This window comes from Nanorana parkeri, unplaced genomic scaffold (genome assembly GCF_000935625.1).
Source record: "Nanorana parkeri isolate BGI_ZX_2015 unplaced genomic scaffold, ASM93562v1 scaffold469, whole genome shotgun sequence".
Classification (NCBI taxonomy): Eukaryota; Metazoa; Chordata; class Amphibia; order Anura; family Dicroglossidae; genus Nanorana; species Nanorana parkeri.
The window spans coordinates 790532-811257 of NW_017306737.1; the positions used below are offsets into that span (position 1 = coordinate 790532).

The following is a 20726-nucleotide window of genomic DNA, read 5'->3' on the forward strand; positions in this document are numbered from 1 at the left end:
ATATGGTTATGCCCCCACATCCAATTATTCTGGTCCTCTGTCCTATCTTACATTTACTCCGTTTCAGGTTCCCAGCGGTCCCTCACACTCGCCTTATGCCTTTTCCATGCCTCCACCTCCGCAGCAATGCCTACTTTCCGGGACAAAGTTCTTCCTCATCTGGACCCCATTTCTATTGACTGAACTAGATACAGGATGGCTTAAGGAGGTCATGTCTTTATTCCAAGACACAAAATGGTATCTCGCCTCTAAGGCAGATGGCTCTCTGGGGGCATTAGATGTCCTTTAACACTCCAACCTTTGGCCCATACACTAATACTGCAACGATTCAACGTGCAATCCCCTAGTCCTAGCCTTAGTCATTTCCTTTTATTAGGCTTCCCACCCTGCCTGCCACCTATGCCATGAATCTCGTGAATCGATTGTGAAGTTGTTTGATACTGTTATGATTTTACAGTTACCTGACTGTTCTCATATATTGCTATCACTCCTGTATGTATGTTTTTATATATTCTATTGTGGATTGATCTGTTTGTTCAACAAAACAAAAAAAAAACCCATACAACTTTTAATAAAGATCACATGCTAAAAAAAAACAAAAAAAAAATGGGCATTTATATGGACCTGCCCACCTCCTTTATAGCTATAACAGCCTCCACTCTTCTGGGAAGGCTTTCCATACGATTTTGGAGGTTGTCAGTGGGAATTTGTACCCATTCAGCTTAAAATAGTATTAAAGCCACTTTTGTTTTTACATATATCTACTGTTAGCAAGCAGTAGATATATTCAAAAACATAAAAACAAAAAATTAAAAAGGATACCAAATAGGTAATTACTTTGCTGTGTCTCCGCCACTCGCCTCCGTCTGAAGATCTGATCTGAAGATCTGAAGATTCTCGAGCGGCCATGCAGGATGATGGGGCGGGCACATTGTGCTGTAGAGATCTTCCGTGGGGAGAAGAGGAGAGACACAGTGTAAGTGCACGCAGCCGTGAGGGTGCACGTCGGACAGACACCCTGGGATACAGAAGACACAGCAGTCAGTGCTGGATTGCTGGATCAGAGACCGGCACCAGTGCTGGACGGACTGCTGAAAACTACTGGAAATTGGAGGATGATCGGATCAAGTGGTATCATTTAAGGTAAGTCCTTAAAGCAAAAACCCGGGGGGGGGGGGGTTATGTTTTTAATGTCACTTTAAGGAGCATGAGGTCAGGTACTGATGCTGGAGTAGAAGATCTGGCTCACAATTGGTGTTTCAGTTAATCCCAAAGGTGTTCAGTAGGGTTGAGGTCAGGTACTGATGTTGAATGAAAAGACCTTGCTTACAATTGGTGTTCCAGTTCATCTCAAATGTGTTCAGTAGGGTTAAGTTCAGGATTCTGAACAGGCCACTCAATATACGCCACACGAAACCTCATCAAACCATGTTGGATAAAAAGACCTGGCTCACAATTGGTGTTCAGTAGGGTTGAGGTCAGGTACTGATGTTGAATAAAAAAAGACCTTGCTTACAATTGGTGTTCCAATTTATAACAAAGGTGTTTAGTAGGGATGAGGTCAGGACTCTGTACAGGCTACTCAAGATCCTCCATACCAAACTGGTCAAACCAAGTCTTTATGATGCTGGCTTTGTACACAGGAGCACAGTCATACTGGAAAAGGTAAGGGCCATCTCCAAACTGTTACCACAAGGTTGTAAGCACACAAATGTCTAAAATGTCTGTGTATGCTGTAGCATTAACAGAACCCTTCAATGGAAAAAACTGAACTCAATCATTTTTAAGGGGTGTCCACCTACGTTTGACCATAAAGGTAGATGTGATGGCCAGGTGTCCACAAACCCCCGCAGCTCCTACTGCTTGCTCCTCCTGACATCCACCCATTACAGGATACAGTAGTGAGGTGAAGGTCTGCAGGAGGAACAAATGAGAGCTGCAGTGGATCCAGGAAATGGACACTGAGGACTTCAGAGGAAGATTCCTACTGATTGTAACAGTGTGTTTTACGAGAAGTCGAAAAGGGTAAGAATCTCCTTTCATTTTGCAAGTATGCTTTTATTTTAGGGTCACTTTAAAGATGATCTGCAGCCTATACCTTTCCCCACAAAGCTTTATGTCCCCCGTTCCCAAGTTTATCCCACAGATTTCTTTAAACACCAAGCTAAATGCCCCAATCATTTACCTGAATCTGTGGCCATGTGATACGCCGGGTCCCAGGTCTTCTTACTTTTTCAGTCAAGAGTGGGAAGGTCTTTCCATCTCTCCATGATGAAGTATCCAATAGGTTTTCCACAGCACCCTGAAGATTCCAGCGGTGGCATAATGACTTCACAACGAGGCATCCAGATGAATCAGCAGTGATTTTGGACAGCAGTGGTGGATTGCCAGTTTCCAGTTACAGAAGAGGCAGAAGATAGGTCATGTGATAGTGAATTCAAATAAGCAAAAAAGGGTTTCAATGTTTTTATTTATTGTGAATGGGTGCCGGGTGCTGGATGTGGGGGAAGTATAGAGGGGGGAATATATTTTTCCAAAGATGGGCCTAACACTTCACCATGGGGTGATTTCACCCTCAAAACCAGCATTCCATAGACATTATCATTATTTTTAAAACCCTACTCTGATCACTCTAGAGCAGGGTAGGCAAACCTGGCCCTCCAGCTATGGTTCAACTACAAAATTCCATTAGGCATGGCAAGACTCTGACAACCACAGTCATGATTCCCAGAGATGCAGATATGGGATTTTTAGTTTTACCACAACTGGAGGGCCAGTGTCATGGGTACAGTGCACAGGTGGAGGACCAAATGCGTGACCACACCAGACAAGGCCAATTGAGCTTATATATATGTTTTATTTATACAGAGCAACACATAACACAAACCACAACCAAATAAATACACACCCAAGCACATACAAAAAGATAATATAAAATAACCGAAACTAGGAGAAAACCAAAGAATACCCACACAGGGGATAAGAGGACAGGAAAACCTGGGGAGCAGGGAAACAGGGCTCAGGAACATAAGCAGGTAACAGGGCTCAGGATAACAAGCAGGTAACATGGATCAGGACAACAAGCAGGTAACATGGCTCAGGACAACAAGCAGGTAACATGGCTCAGGACAACAAGCAGGTAACAGGGCTCAGGACAACAAGCAGGTAACAGGGCTCAGGATTCGCAGGAAATGGCAACAGGATACTGAAGCAAAATCACTGACAGCTGGGAGAGAGCCACAGGTGAGGACTGGACAAGCGGGTTCCAGCACCACCCAGTTGTGGTCTGGTATCCAACATCTCCTGGCTGCCTGAAAACACCTGCAGGCGAGCACAGGAACTGCAGGACCTGGTGCTATGGTCCCTGACAGCCAGCGTTTGCCTACCCCTGCTCTAGATGCTTCAGTGCAGGGGTCTCAAACCTCCGGCCCTCCAGCTGTGGTGAAACTACACATCCCATAATGCATCTTTCTTCGGGAGTCATGTCTGTGGCTGTGAGAATCGTGCAATGCCTCGTGGGATTTGTAGTTGAACCACAGCTGGAGAGCCGGAGGTTTGAGACCCCTGCTTCAGTGTATGAAAATCCTAAGGGATTTATAGTTTTTGCAATGTTGCAAGCACTACTGTCAAACGTTCTGTAGTCAATGATCATTCGTATTCTTCCTTCTAATGTTTGGCTGAACAACCTCCCAGAGGACCTATAAGGGATGACTGTAGTGAGAATTAAAAGAAATAAGACGTTCTTGAGCTTTAATCCAGTGACCGGGCTGAGATGATGTCATCAATCTGCTGATTTGTGTAAGCACAGCCACGAACTGCACAGACAACAGGAAGTAGAGGGTGACCCTGGATGATGCCTGAACAAAAACAGCACCACACTTCTGGAGGGAAAATCAGATGTAGGCATCGTCAGGGGGAGAACTATGATCTCTGTGAGAGGTAATGCTGTATACCTGGAAGTGCTGACGCCTTACTAAACATGTTTGTACTTAACATGAATAATACATTCGATGATAGGTGCACTTTAAAGCTTGGCCTGTTCTCTGCGGACTTTCTCACAGCTCAGTTTGCTCAACACTGTCTAGAAACATTTCATTTCAGCATTCAGTGACGTTACAGATTGGTTTTACTTTTTTTTTTCCCAATGTCATTGAATAACGGATGATGGCCGTATTGATCGCAATCACTTAATTTAAAAGGAGATTGATCCATACCCTTCCATCACTCCAATGAGGTTGTATGTCACATTACCTGCACTTCGACACTCAGCCAACTGACAGCCATCCATCAGCTGGCGATCAGGGTCGCACGGGGTAAGATGGATAGCGGTTGGTCTAGATTGAACACAGTTTCATGACCCATAAGCAGAAAGCTGAAATAACACACGCCTATGACACGCCATTGCTATGCGCAATGTGTCTTCATTGGCACGATTAGAAGATGTACTTGTGTGGACATTTCCATTGGTTGGTTAAAGTTGCCTTAAAGAGAAACTAAAGCCAAAACTATTTTTCCCCCTTTTTGGATGGCCTAAAGGAGGCTTATAACACAGGTCATCTTTGTCCCATTGGGTAGATTTTCTTTCACTCACTGTCCCATTGCCACGACAGGAAGTGAGAGGAAATCCTTCCAAAGTGAGGGAAATTTCTGGTGTCAAGAACGGCCCAGGTACCAGAATTTACATTATTGTGCCACCTACGAGGTGGCATCTCCGTCCTGAACAAACATGGTACCCAGGCCCGGATTTCCCACAAGGCCACCGAGGCCCGGCCTCGGGGCGGCAGAGCGCAGAAATCTCTGTGTGAGGTAATAAATACTGGAAGTGTTACATATACATATGTTTTAGCATGCTGTACTTACACTGGAAACTTAAACTGCCTGTCCCAAAAAAAAAGTCAACACCTGGATTTGGCTAAGCATATACATAAAAGCCTTCCATTGGATAATAGGTCTAAGTTCAGCAATGTTATATGCCCACAAAATGTGGTCAGCTGCCCACCAGAATATACTGAATGACCAGGTTTTTCCATCAATGGATTTTTTCTTCCCTGTTGGCACATTGGGCATATTCCAAGATGACAATGCCGGGATTCATCGGGCTCAAATTGTGAAAGATGGTTCAGGGAGCATGAGACATCATTGTCACACATGGATCGGCCACCACAGAGTCCAGACCTCAACCCATTGAGAATCTTTGGGATGTTCTGGGAATGACTTGACACAGTGGTCTGACTCTCCCATCATCACGACCAGAATCTTGGTGAAAAATGAATGCAACTCTGGACAGAAATAAATGTTGTGACATTGCATAAGCTTATCGAAACAATGCCATAAAACCATTTTGTTTACCAAGCAAAGTCCATCCAGCTGCTATAGGAGAAGTGAGTTGGATTTCGTTCTCCCACAGTGGATACACTACATTTAGCACCCAAACGCCGCCCTGCACTCTAATAAACAAATTAAAAAGGATAATTACTGAAGCAGATAATAGAACTTATGTCAGCAGATCAGAATTCAATGTTAAGTTTTGAGTGGAACCAATGCTGAGCGCCAATAGAGCAATCCCCCATTGTGGCGGAATACTTTGTGTAATACTGTATTTTTCCATGTATAAGACTATACTTTTTCTTAAAATATTAACCTAAAAATGGAGAAGCGTCTTATACACCGATACCTCTGCAAACTAGCCTCACGAGAAACTTCCGATTGCAGAGACAAGCTAACAGGTTTCCTCCAATCAGGAGCCTTCCGTACCCGACGTCAGCTGATGCTGCGGAGAGCGTGTAGCCAGTGCCCAGATGCAACAGGGAGCAGTAATTTCTGAGCCCATAAAAATGTCAGAAAACCAAAAAAATACCGGTACCAGTAAGCGGATGTATTACTCTTCAAAATTTAAACTGGCTGTAATCAGTTATGCAAAAGAGCATGGGAAATGTTGATTTCTGAATTTTGGGTAAGAAAAGTGGGAGGCGTCCTATACATGGGAGCGTCTTATAGACAGAAAAATACGGTAATATTTGCTTACACTCCCTTCCTTCAGGAACCTGATTTCTGATTCCAAACCTCCTGTCAAATGGCATTTCAGGAATTGACCTTTCATGCCCCATTTTGTTTGTTCTAGAGGTTACTAAGTGTGCAGCGTGAAAACAGGTCTCATTGTGCGTCTTCTTCCCTGAGCGTTGAGATGGCACAGGCTCAGCCACTCTCATTGTCTGCAATAAGGTTGAAAATGATCATTTAAGAGAGAGAAAAACCTTTTCAATTGTTGTGGACTCATCTGACTTTTAACAAACTACCTGAATATATATATAAAACATTTTTTATTTGATAGTTTAGTCTTCTTATATTTTAGATTCCATGCTCACCCCTTAGTTACATGCTAATTGTATATTTTTTAAAATATTTGATGTTCTGTTTCATTACATACTTTATATTAGACACAGTGATGTCATCACTGGGTCTATGTGCTTCTCTGTGCATGGATGGTGGGAGGGGCTGGCAGGTTGCTGTATATAGCTTCCTAAAAACATCACAGCGCCCTGCCTCAGTAATAGTCTCAGGAGCCCTTATGCAAGCAGTGGGCTTGCTCTTGGAAGGAGTTATGCACCCCCTTTGGTCAGTAAGAAGGCCCCATTTCTTCGATAAGGAACTACAGAAGCGTGAAAGCAATTCCTAGAGCAACTTGAAGAGCATGTTTAGCCACTGTTGCCCTTTTAATTGCTCTAACCCTTTTGGTCAGAAAGAAGGCCTTGTTTCTTTGAGAACTACAGAGGAACAAAACCATGTCATTGAGCTCTCCCACTGAGTAGAAAGCCCTCTGGAGAGTGTTTAGCAAACAACTTGAAGACCATTTTTAGCCCATGTTGCCCTTTTGAAGGTTCTAACCCTTTGGCCAGTATAAGGACCCATTCCTTTGATAAGGAACTACAGAGGAGCTAAACCATTGCCTAGATTTCTTCAAATGGGTAGAAAACCTTTTGGAGAGTGTTTAGCAAAAACTTGAAGAGCATGTTTAGCCCCTGTTGCCCTTTTAATTGTTCTAACCCCTTTGGTCAGTAAAAAGGCCTCATTTCTTTGATAAGGAACTACAGAAGAGCTAAACCATTTCCTAAAGCTCTCTGACTGAGTAGAAAGCGTTCTGGAGAGTGTTTAGCAAACAACTTGAAGAGCATTTTTAGCCCATGTTGCCCTTTTAAAGGTTCTAACCCTTTGGCCAGTATAAGGGACCCATTCCTTTGATAAGGAACTACAGAGGAGCTAAACCATTGCCTAGATTTCTTCAGATGGGTAGAAAGCCTTCTGGAGAGTGTTTATCAAACATCTTGAAGATCATTTTTAGACCCCGTTGCCCTTTTAATGATTCTAAACCCTTTGGCCAGTAAGAAGGCCTCATTCCTTCGATAAGGAACTACAGAAGAGCTAAACCATTTCCCAGAGCTCTCCCACTGAGTAGAAAGCCCTCTGGAGAGTGTTTAGCAAACAACTTGAAGACCGTTTTTAGCTCCTGTTGCCCTTTTAAAGGTTCTGACCCTTTGGTTAGTATAAGGGACCCATCCCTTTTGATAAGGAACTACAGAGGAGCTAAACCATTGCCTAGATTTCTTCAGATGGGTAGAAAACCTTCTGGAGAGTGTTTAGCAAACATCTTGAAGATCATTTTTAGACCTCGTTGCCCTTTTAATGATTCCAAACCCTTTGGTAAGTAAAAGGGACGTATTCCTTTGATACCGAGCTGCAGAGAAGCAAAACCATTGAGACACAGTAGGAAGTGCCGTGGCCGAGGCCCCCAATGATGTGTCACAATGATGTGTCACAGTAAATGCAGAAACCTCCGAAAAACATGTATTTATGGCACCGCTTCCGAAATCTTAACGAGCCGTTCTATCAGCGTCGGCCAAACAGCTGCAAGGCAGGCCGAGAATTGCTTCTGCTTCCATTTGTTTTCTTCTATATTTTCCCTGGGCCTCGCAGTCATAAGGCTTGTGTCAACGGTAATGGACTGCGGGAGCAGGGAAGGTTATCCAAGAACGGGTGACCTAAAATAACGGGAAATTTAAGGGCCGGTCTTACCTTGCGCTTGTTTGTAGGGCAGACATAAAGATAACTCAGAATGGTCTTTAACCCGACTTTATCGTTCAGCTTCTCGTACGTCGTCCCGTAGTCCGTAGATCTGAAAAATAAAGTGCAGACATTTTAGGCGAGGAAACTCAAGGCGAGGCGGTGAATCTGCCCATATATTCCACAGTGTGCTGCCGTAAAGGCTGTTAGATCTACAGTGTTCATTAAAACCATCCCTAGAGATCCTGCCATGAAGGCCCTTCTTCAGCCACTTCCTGTTATGAGGTGACAGGTGTCTGCCAATTGTGCTCTGTGGAGGGTTGCCACCTGTCTGGAATTTGCCCGGACAGTCCGGGGTTTGAGTCCTGTATGTGATGTGTCTGGGTTTAAGGCCAAATGGCATGGAGGAGGCACCGGACACGGAGCGATGCTGGAACTCGGGGAGCAAGGAGGTGTGTGAAATACAGAGTGCAGATAAGTCTTGAAGCGCACAGGGATTCTGCTACAGGCAAATGTGTTGCTATGTCTCTCCTCTCTCTCTCTTGGCTGTCTCTCACACTCTCTCTCTATCTCTCTTTCTCCTGGGTGTCTCTCCTTTCTCTCTTTCCTGGGTGTCCCTCTCCCCTCTCTCTCTTCTGGCTGTCTCTCCTCTCTCTTCTGGCTGTCTCTCCTCTCTCTCTCTCTCCTGGCTGTCTCTCCTCTCTCTCTCTCTCTCCTGGCAGTCTCTCCTCTATCTCTCTCCTGGCTGTCTCTCCTCTCTCTCCCGGCTGTCTCTCCTCTCTCTCTCCCGGCTGTCTATCCTCTCTCTGCTGCTCCTTCATGCAATTATGTATCAGCTAAAGATAAAGTTGTCACGGATCATAAAAATATCCTCATTTGCATAATCTCATCTTCCACTGGTTTGCTCCGCCCCTCCGAACACCTTTATTTCAATAGTTTTTGTCTTCTGCAGCTGGGCGTCATTTATTCCCAGGAGGAAAGCAAACTCAATATCCAGCGGATGGTATTAGCTGAGAGTCTGAGAGCAAACTTTTATTATAGAATCATTAACGGCGGCGGAGGCTGATTTTCTGGATCCGATCAAATATTAATGCAGAGTGCACCTCAATTTTCTGGCTGAAGGATGACCAGCATCATCTCTGACTTTCCTCCCCAGCCTGACTGTCCCTGGCCCCGCCCCTTTCATACGTTGGATTCCAGTTCTTAAAGTATAAAGGTTCAGCATCACATGTGGCAGTTGCCTAGGGTGGTATGGAAAGCAGCCTGCCAAGGAATGTGCACTCCTGCGCCCACCACAGCATTTTGATATTTGCATAACTCCTCCCCAGAGACAGCCCACTACTTGTATCAGGGCTGAGGGTTCTTGAGAGGAGTAGTGAGGATGAGTGCTGTGATGATTTCAGGAAGCCATGTACAGCACCCCGGGAGTCCCGAAATGAAGGAATTCATTAAAAATGTAATTATCATGTTAATGGGAAGGGGGGGGGGACCGGCACAATTGTCGGGATCCGCTTCAGCTGCGGCGTCTCAGTATACCGCGAGCTACAGCTCTCTATATACTGAGCCTAGGGTGACGGGAGGACGCTAGATTGTGTCCTCCCGTTACCCCAAGGAGAACTATGGGGAAAAGCCCTAACCCTATAGTTCTCCTTTAAATATCAGCTTTCATATGTGAGAATGAAACGGATACATTGTTACAATGAATGACAACAGAAAATCCTCGGCATGTAAAGTGATGGGGAGAACGGCGATCAGAGATATTTGGGGGGAAGGGAAAGCGCGCTCCGTAAGATCCTACGAGCATTGATGAGCGATGATTTCTGGTCACGCTTTCTGGCTGAAAGGAGATGAGAATTTTTGCGGCGGAGTATTCCGGCCCCGGCTTTGTTTAGGGGTCGCCTCTTGGCGGCTGCGAATTAGGGATGGTGGGGGGGAGGGATTGTGGGTAGCTCTCCCAATCTCCAGATGTTCCGGAGGCCTTTACGCTTGTTTGTGTCCTAGCTACGGGGCAGGCACCTGGAAAATTGGATTCGGTGATTGCCGAGGCGCTGGGAGGTGAGCAGTCCAAGCGTGCACAGCGCTGCAGTCAATATTTAAAGGGGCAAAGGAAGGAAAAATTAAATAAAATGTAATGCGGAAGGATTGCTGGATGGGGGAGGGGAGCGTTCACAATTTAAAAAAAAAAAAAGATTCCCATTCATACATACCTTTTTTCTGGGGGTCTTCTGCCTGGTCATGTGACATCAGTGCGGTTTTATACCGTGAGCCCAGGGTGACTTGAAGACATTGGCTTAAAGACACGCCCCCGGGGTGTGTGTCCATGACAGCCTGGGCTTACAGGAATTAGATTTACACCCCATTCACACTGAGCGGTTTATCGTGCGATTTCTGCCGCGAAATTGCGCATATTTCAGCGCGATATCGCTTTATGTCGCTTGTCCAATGCATTTCAATGGAGCTGTTCACATCACACAGCTCAATGTCGCCTGTAGCTCGTCGCTCGTACATGAACCTTTTTCGCGCAGATTCGGCTCCAATAGACTCTATAGTGTCGCGCAAAGACCTGCGATATTGCACCACTTTGTCGCGCGATATCGCGCTACAGAAGGGTCACTTTTGCACTGCAAAATAGAAGGAAAGAAGGATGTCACATCAAGATCGCTGTTGATTGGTTACAGCCCAATGTAGCAGCGACGAAGTTCCCGCCCAAAAAATGCGCTACGTAGCGTGATAAAATGTGCAATGTCGCTCAATATCGCTCAGCTCGAAATCGCGTGGATAAAATGCGCAATATCCATGTAGCTCAGTGTAGATGAGACTGGCTGGGCTGTCATTTTACTCAGAAGGGGCCTGGTGGATTTGTGGTGGTGGACACTGTTGGACACAAGGTCAGTGTTACACTGAGAGCTGCATTTTTTTAGGTTTCAAAATTCAGAGCTTTTTTTTATTTATTTTTATCTAAAAATGGAGATTTGATTTAAAGGAGAACTATGAGGGGGGGGGTGCTTTTCACTCACCTCATAGTTCTAGCCCACCTGTGACAATGAGACTGTCACAGGTCGGCTCAGTAGATCGGGAGGTGAGCGAACACATACCGGCGTTCCCTCACTTCTCAATCCTGTCAGGGCTCTCTGCCATGACAGGGGAGGGGCTGGATTCCCGCTCCGATCCGCCAGCGCTGACTGGCGGAACGAACGGGGGAGGGGACGGGTACAGCTGGCTCTGCCTCTAGATAGGCAGAGCCAGCTGTCAGTCAAGCAGCTGGGCGGATCCCGGCACAATTGTCGGGATCCGCTTCAGCTGTGGCGTCTCAGTATACCGCGAGCTGTAGCTCCCGATATACTGAGCTTAGGGTAACGGAAGGACGCTAGTTTGTGTCCTCCCGTTACCCTTAGGAGAACTATGGGAAAAGCCCTGACCCCCATAGTTCTCCTTTAACCATTTTGAACATTTATTTTACACAGCTGTGTCCCCCGCCCCCCATAAATATTTTATGTCTGCCTTGAACAGCTTCATTTTCTGCTCGACTCACAATTGGAAGATAGCAAAACCCAAAGACTGTGAAAATAATATTTGTGCATTGACCTTTTGTATATATGTAAGGGAAAAAACAACAACAATGTAACAAGAACAAGTAACACGCGTGGTAACAAGTCTGAGATCACAATACAAAAAACCTGCTGTGAACTGAAAAGATCATTTTGCTCCGATAAGTCTCGCACATTAGTGACATGATTGCGTGTTATTGTTCAGTTTACTAAAACCCGATGATTTTGTTTTTTTTGTATAAAATGTAAAATATATTGTTTTATTATATTTTATATTATATTTAAAGGAGAACTATGAGGTGAGGGAAAATCACTCAGCCTCATAGTTCGAGCCGACGTGTGACAATGAAACTGTCACACGTCGGCTCAATAGATCGGGAAGTGAGCGAACACATACCGTCGCTCGCTCACTTCTTGATCATGTCCCTGCAGAGAGAGGCGACTGTCACTCACGGCTCCCGTCAGGGATTCCCCCCACCCTCCCCGCTCTGATCCTCCAGCGCTGAGTGTCGGAACGGACGGGGGAGGGGGTGGGTACAGCTGGCTCTGCCTCTAGATAGCCAGATCAGCTGTCACTCACGCAGCTGGGTGGAGCTCGACAGTAATGTCGGGATCCGTCCCGGCTGCGGCGTCTCAGTATAACACGAGCTGTAGCCCGCAATATACTAAGCTTTGGGTGACGGGAGGACGCTAGTTTATGTGTCCCCCATTGCCTTTAGGGGAACTATGGGGAAAAACACTGACCCCATAGTTTTCTTTTAATCATGAAATGCAAAGGAACAGATTTGCCCTCAAACCATTAAATCCCAGTGAAATTCGACCTTGATACTAGATTCTGGCCATCTTCAAGAGTAATAGTCAAGCTATTGTCAATGAAGGGCATGGAAAGCAGGGCACTGCCATGGGGCACATTTAATACTCAGTATAACACGAGCTGTAGCCCGCAATATACTAAGCTTTGGGTGACGGGAGGACGCTAGTTTATGTGTCCCCCATTGCCTTTAGGGGAACTATGGGGAAAAACACTGACCCCATAGTTTTCTTTTAATCATGAAATGCAAAGGAACAGACTACAAGACAGAGCTATTGCTCATAAGGCTGTGCATAATTATGGGCGTATCCTGTATTATATTTTATATGTAAAATACAGATTTGATATACATAGTATATATAAAAAAAGAAGATTGTCCTCAAACCGTTAAATCAGAGTGAAGTCGACTTTGATACTAGATTCTGGCCACCTTCAAGGGTAATAGTCAAGCTATTGTCAATGAAGGGCATGGAAAGCTGGGCACTGCCATGAGGCACATTTAAAGCAAATATAAATAAATACATAAATAAATAAAATAATTATTAAATAAATAAGAAATAAAATAAATAAGAACTAGGGAGAGGGGCCAATCCTTTAAATGACATGCCCAGGAGATGCTGTTAAGCTGTTTGTGGTATCACAGAACATTACGATTTTCACAAACAGCATCGGTGACACTGGCATCATATATTTTGGATGTGTAGTTATGGGGTTTTTTTTTTTTACTTTTACATTTAGCTTGGCTCAGCAGCACCCCAATTTAATTTATTTCAACTTGGAAAAAAAAGGCTTTTATAGGTAGTTTTGGCTGCGACACCAATTTTTTTTTATATCAGGCTTGGTTTGACCAGTGAAAGTAGGAGCCACATAAGCTATCAGCAGCACCCCAAAATAATTTATTTCAACTGGGAAAAACTTGGAAAAAGGCTTTTTTATGTAGTTTTGGCTGCAACGCCTATTTTTTTTTATCGGGCCTGGGTTGACCAGTGAAAGTCGGAGCCACAAAAGCTATAATAAAAGATATAGGAAAGTTCAGTTTAAAAAAAAAATATGACAACACAGTTTTATAATATATAAGGAGCTTCTTTTTTTTTACATAGTTCTCCGCACTGCATTGGCTGAAATAAAATGCCTGGCATTCATAAAATGTCAAAACAGAGTGCACAAAAACACTTCAAAGACACAACCTCACATATCTCGCACCCCCTCCCATCCCCGTATTCCCAGTTGCTCCTAAAATATTACAAATATAGACTTCAAGTATGAGTTAGGTGATAACTGGCTAGTGTCAGGGCAGCGAGCACAAGAATAGGAAGCAAACAGAGAAAGACAGGGCAGGTATTTATTTTGCAATTAAATGAGAGCACATTATCTGAGATACAACAGCCACAAATGTTGCACAGTGGCTGCACAGTAGGTAAGCAGAATGGTTAGGCCCCCCCAAAAAGGAAGAGATGAGGCATGTTTATCTTAAAACAATATATTATAGTGTATAGGAGAACTATGGGGTTAAGGCTTTTCCCCATAGTTCTCCTTAGGTTAACGGGAGGAAACAAACTAGCGTCCTCCCATCACCCTAGGCTCAGTATACCACGAGCTATACTGGAGACGCCACAGTATACCGCAAGCTGCTGCTCGCGGTATACTGAGACGCCGCAGCTGAAGCGGATCCCGACAATTGTGCCGTGATCCGCCCAGCTGCGTGACTGACAGCTGGCTCTGCCTATCTAGAGACAGAGCCAGCTGTACCCGCCCCCTCCCCCGTCCGTTCCCCCAGTCAGCGCTGGCAGATCGGAGTCGGGAGGGGGGAATCTAGCCCCTCCCCTGTCATGGCAGAGAGCCGTGACAGGATCGAGAGGTGAGCGAACGGCGGTATGTGTTTACTCACCTCCCGATCTACTGAGCCGACCTGTGACAGTCTCATTGTCACAGGTCGGCTAGAACTCACCTCATAGTTCTCGTTTAAGGGGGGACATGATTTTCATGTATAAACTATTCAAGGGTGACAGCAACCTTAGTAACAAACTGTTTACGGTCAGCTCCGTAACAAAGACCAGAGGGCACAACAAAAAATTTATGGAAACAAAATTTCAACATACAGGGCGCAAGGGGTTCTTCACAGTTAGAGCGGTTAGGGGCTGGAACTCGCTGCCCCAGGAAGTGATTTCTGCTAAGAGTGTAGAATAATTAAAGAGACTCCTGGACGAGTTCCTTGGAGACCATAATATACAGGGGTACAGGTACTGCTAAGAGAAAAATCACACATGGACACATATACACGCACATACCTGCTCATAAATGCATACACGCAATAGGTTGGATTTGATGGACTTATGTCTTTATTCAACCTCAAATACTATGTAACTATGTATCTATGTAACTATGTATTGACTGAGAGACAATGCCAAAAATATTTTTAAAACCCTGAAGCACCAGGAATATTGTGTGGCACTTTTACCGGGCACCAAAATAGGCCAGGAGAGCTGGCAATGGTGGTGGGTATCATTTTGTTTGGTGATGGTGCTGGATGACAATTACAAGTTTAGCTTGTACCATCAGCAGCAGTGGTTTTGTACTCATTGATACCCAAAACTGGTTTATTTAAATAGAAGTAAGCCTGTCCACACATTCGGAGGGCTGGCAGATGCGCCTTACTGTAACAAAGCCTTCTGCTGTGCTGAAGGCCCTACCGGACTGCACACTGGCTGCAGAGAAAAGAAGAAGTTCTAGAGCATACTATGCAATCTCCAGCCAGTGGTCACCCAATGGTCCATGAGGTCCTCATGTCTGTTAGTGTCCGCATAAGCCCTTAGCCTGCTGTAGTCAGCAATCCTGTGGTTTAGGAGTTGCCTGTAAGTGCTGTCTGCAGCCAGGCCTAGCTGCCTGGACCTAAACAAAACTCTAAGGAACGGTGCTGGGGCGCCTGCTGCCACTGCTGCTCCTCCTTTAGGGATCAGAGGATCGGAGGCACATTGGTCATCAGAGGGAATTCTGCCACCATTAAAAAATGCATCAATTGGGAATAAATATGTGGTTCTTTGGTGCACACTACTTTAGTGAGCAAGTATGCAGTGGTGTGCTACAAAGAGCAGGTTTGCCGGTGTTACCAACAAGTTAATGCTGCAAACCTTAAAATATAAAAGGGGAACATCCACTCTTTTATAGTAAGGGGGGCTGGCACATAATTGGCCTTCTAAGCCAGCTGATCAAAGTTCAAAAGCCAGGCAGTGCAATCGAGCTGTAAAGAATTCAGTCAATCAAATTTCCACATTGGGACTGTGAATTAGGAACCTGCTGGATATGCCGTCAACCTGTTTGTTGCTGACATGCACAAAACAATGTAGTCCTAAAAAGGACTGTTGGGTCTCTGCACTGTGAACAGGGAGGGTGCACAATAATATGTAGCCCACCACACTGCAAAATGCAGCAGTTTAGCACTGTATAGCAACTAATGCTCTCTACACAGACTGTCATCTCCCCCTAAACCACTCCAACAAGCACTGACAAATGGCTGCTAGGAACCCACCCTTTTATAGTGAGGGGGCCTGACTTATAATAAAACAAATGACAAACGCACTCAACAATTCGTCACCAGCTATACAGTAAGGTGCACACGAAATGGGCTTTGAACAGTAAAACAGTAGAAAGGCATCATGGCACACTCACAAGCCAGCATGTAAAACAACTTGTCTCACCGCTAAGGTTAATAACAGAGGTTTGGATACACGTCTTCTGCAGAAAATATGAAAGCCGCACTGCCGCGCCAAGGCACCTCTTATAGTGCGGTCCTAACTCTAAACTATGAGAGTCTACATCTTGGTGCACATGGGGGTAGATCCCTTGTGTGTCCCTGTGCCTTTAAGGAGGTTGGGCTTCCTCCTGACAAACCTGCACCCAATTTGATATCTTCTGCCCCCACGTGCTCCAAGATGGAGACTCTCATAGTTTAGAGTTAGGACCGCACTATAAGAGGTGCCTTGGCGCGGCAGTGCGGCTTTCATATTTTCTGCAGAAGACGTTATCCAAACCTCTGTCATTGTCCTTAGTGGTGAGACAAGTTGTTTTACATGCTGGCTTGTGAGTGTGCCATGATACCTTTCTACTGTTTGGCTTATAACAAAGCCCCCCCATTATTGGCCTTCTAAGTCAGCTGACCTAAGTTCAAAAGCAGGCAGTGCAATAAGGCTACAAAGTTTTCAGTCTATCAATTTTCCACACGGGGATCGCAAATTTGGAACCTGCTGGATCTGCCATGAACCTACGTGTTGCTGACACATACAAAAGGGTAATCCTAAAAAGGACTGTTGGGTCTCTGAACTGTGAACAGGGAGGGTACACAATGATATGTAGCCCACCACACTGCAAAATGGAGCAGTTTAGCACTGTATAGCAACTAATGTGCCCTACACAGACTGTTAGCTCCCCCTAAACCACTTCAACAAACAGTGACAAATGGCTGCTAGGAACCCACCCTTTTATAGTGAAGGGGCCTGGGACAAAACAAAGCCCCCCCACCCCACACACACATTATTGGCCGATTGGCCGTCTAAGCAAGCTAACCTAAGTTCAAAAGCCAGGCAGTGCAAAATGTCTATAAATAATAAAGTCTATCAAATTTTCACATGTGGAACCTTCTGGATCCACAGTGAACCCCCCGCCCAAAAGAAAGTGCCCCCCTCCCCCCATTTTTGGCCTTCTAAGCAAGCTGGCCTAAGTTCAAAATCCAGGCAGTGCATAATGTCTATAAAGAATAAAGTATATCAAATTCTCACATGAGGAACCTTCTGGTTCCACAGTGGACCTGTGGTAGCGGTGCACCTTGACCCTAGCCCTACTTATCACATCGCATATACTTTTTTTATTAAAAACAAAGATTTTAAAACAGACTTCAAAAGTTGTCTGCTCTGATTTAAAAAAAATGGATTTGGGGGTGTGTAATGTTAAAGGCCAAGTCGTTATTTTTCTGTAATGAAAAGTTGGCTTCTTTGTGCCTCATAATGTACAGTACCGCTGAGTCAGCAATCTCCGACAGCAGACCTCCACATCTGAACATCGCCAAGCTGGTGCGTTCTTTGAGCGTCAGATGAGCTGTCTTAGTACAAAATGTTTTTTACAAGCCTTGCGGGTCCTCCTAAAGTTCAAGGTTTACATTGGGGACCTCTTGAAGCTGAACAGGGCAGCCTTCCAGGACCTTTACAAACTGCTGGTATGGCAGGTTGTGGATTGATCCACTGGTTTGCGACACAAGCTGGCAGACCTGTGGTCTAAAGTTGCCCAGTCGTGGTGGGGGTGTGAACATGACAGAAGAAAAGGATTTGGGAGCAGATAACCGAATCAGTAATAAAGGCCAACCAAAGTGATGCTTTTTAATTTTTAGCCAAGAAAAATAAAAACCTTTTGGAGAATTAATGAAAATGTATAATTGTATGTATGTGTTCCATATATATATACACTGAGTGGCCAGATTATTATGACCACCCCATCAGTACTTCGTTGGGCCGCCTCGTGACTCCACGAGATGGTGAAAGGTGATGCGAGGAATCTGACACGGCACTGTTGCCCAACAATTTTTGCTTTGCCATACTTTTACCAAAACTTTGAAAATGTCAGCAACTTTGTAACTATTTCAGCAGAATGCATTGGCATCAAAATTAAGGCTTTTATAGTGAATTTTATAAGAGTGTGATAGGCTTTAAATGGTTCTTGGATTTTTTGTGTGTTTTCTCTATTATTTTTTTGTGAAAATTATTATTATTATTTGTTGTTTTTTTTCCACAGAAAAAGAAATGTGTATTTCTGTCGCTTTGCTTTCTGACAGATCAGCCCCTGCTGCAGCCTCTCGCCATGTGGCATGCTACTGAGATACAATGTTGCAATATGGGACCAACACTAAGATTGGAAATAGCTATAGGTAATAGTATGGGTGTCCTTAGAGATTTTGCTGTTCTACCACAAAAGGTGACTGAACACACTTCAGATCTCTTCCGGAGGACCCAGGGCACCCTATTATGCAAATACTGACTTCAGATAGACTTGTGGACCGTTAGGGAGGTGCAGGAGGCAAGCAGAGGGGGGCATAGCATTGACTTAGTACCTAAAGTCGAAATCTGCATAATGGAACATGTGTTGTTCAGGGCTTGCCAGGGATCTCTGGAAGACATTTGCAGGTATTCACAAACCTTTCACGGTGCTTGGACTTCCTTTAGATCTTTGGTTCTCAACTGGTGGGTCGCAACCCTATGTCCAGTGGGTCGCCACATGCCTTTCACTTTTCTAGGTGAGAGACTCCTCAGCCTCCTCCCAGCACAGCACCGTCAGTTCTCACGCTTCGCAACCATTCAAAATATGCTGCCCGGTGTCAGCTTGAGGTGGGATGGGCTGGATGTATGGGCTTAAGGGAGCTCCATTCATACATGCATTACTTACAGCTCCCTCGTGTGCCCTGTAGGGGTGCCTGGACTGGACGGACATCACATTCTGGCTCCCGGCACCTCTACAGGGCACGCAAGGGAGCTGTACAAACAATGCACAACAGCCCACACTGGACCTCAGGCTGAGGCTCCACTTCAGTTCCCATAAGGTAGGAAGACTGGGTGGATCTTAACAAACCTCCGGGCCGGCGTAGTAAAAAAACGGCCGGCCGGGAGCTCTCTAGATCTGAGCAGGAAATGGCCGGTATTTAAAAACAGGCAGCGATGCCTGTTAACATACAAGCGATCCGCCGGCTGTAGAGCCGGCGGATCGCTTGTATAGGGTAACGATCGGTGACCCCCCCTCCGCGGTCACCCCCCCCGCCAAGTGTTGTATAATACATCACTTCCGCATTCTTGTGTCACTCTCCAGCTTCAGAAGCTGGAAAGAAGCTGATGGATCAGATCTCTGCTCCATCAGCTTCTTTTGGGGGGTCCTAGGTGACATTAGGGGTCTTGGAGATTGCGCCCATTACGCTGCACATGTTACAGATCGTGGCGAACGTCGCAGTGAGAGCAATAAGTCTAGGGCCATCAATCACTGATAACACTAAACGGATGAGCGGTAAAAGCTTTTAAAGTGTCGCCTATGACCAATTTTGGGTATGGTAGTTTTCTGCGATTTCGCAGGTGCGCGCAATTTTGAAGCTTGACATGTTTGGTGTCTATTTACCCGACTTGACCCCGACTTTTATATTTTACCAAAAAACTGGGTAATAATGTTTCCTAACATAATGTTAAAAAAAAACGTGTTTTTTCCCCCAAAATTTTCAGTAATTTTTCCTAATTATAGTAAAAAATAAAACCCGTAGTGGTGATTAAATACCACCAAAAGAAAGCTCTATGTGTCCCCAAAAAATGGTATAAAATTCATTTCAGTACAGTGTTGCATGACGGAATAAATGTCAGTCAAAGTACCGCAGCGCTGAATACTGACAAATGGCCTGGATGGGAAGGGGGTCTAAACACCTGGTCTTCAAGCAGTTAAAAAAAGGAAAAACTTATACATGTTTTTGAGTGTATATATATATGTGTGTGTGAGCATCTCTGTGATTGTGTGTGTCTGTGTGTTTTTGAGGGTCCGTTCACACTAGTACACTGTCCCATGCGATTAATGCACTGTACCATGCAATAGCACCTACTGCGCATTCTGGTGGAAGGTGCATTGTGCTGCCATTAATTTGAATGACACCCCAAACGCACCTCCCACCCACAGTCTGATCACCTGCACTGCAATCAGGGCCGGATTCCTGGCAAGGCCACCGAGGCCCGGCCCTCGGGGGCGGCACTGAGCAGAGGGGCGGCACGCCCGAAACATGGAGTTCTGGGCGCCAGGCGGAAAATTGTTTTCTACATTGAGCTCTGCTTTGCACAGGCCGGACTAAATGTAGAATAGGGGAACTCCCTGTTTCTTTACGAGTAATCTCGGCGATGTCGCCGAGATCACTTGTAATTAGGCCCCATTCACACTGAGCGATTTATCGTGCGGATTCGCGGGTATTTACCGCGCAATATCGCTGTCCAATGCATGGCAATGGGGCTCTGTCCGTCGCTGTCGCGAGTCGTGCGTCGCTACAGCAGGACCCTTTTTGGAGCGGATTTTGCCGCGATTCTAGTTTGCTGAATGCAACCATTTGCGCGATATCGCGCGACAAACCGCGCGATATCATGCAAAATGCAAATCGCGCGACAAACGCATCGCTCAGTGTGAATGGGGCCTTAGACTGCCAGCCAGTCCTCCCCCCGCCGTCCCCCTCCCTCCCCTGCACTTACCTCTCTCCATGCTGCGTCCTCCCGGCTCCGTCCTCGCTGACGCCGTCTTCAAGATGGAGACCGGTG

The 20726-nt window shown here is 45.4% G+C and overlaps 1 protein-coding gene across 1 annotated transcript in view; it reads right to left on the bottom strand.

Annotated features, from left to right (window-relative positions):
* Positions 1 to 20726, bottom strand: part of LOC108790375 (VPS10 domain-containing receptor SorCS1-like) — a 475033-nt gene that overhangs the window by 232346 nt on the left and 221961 nt on the right. The window contains exon 3 of the mRNA XM_018560623.1: positions 8071 to 8170. Coding sequence (XP_018416125.1) covers positions 8071 to 8170 — 100 coding nt within the window. The remainder of the gene's footprint in view (positions 1 to 8070; positions 8171 to 20726) is intronic.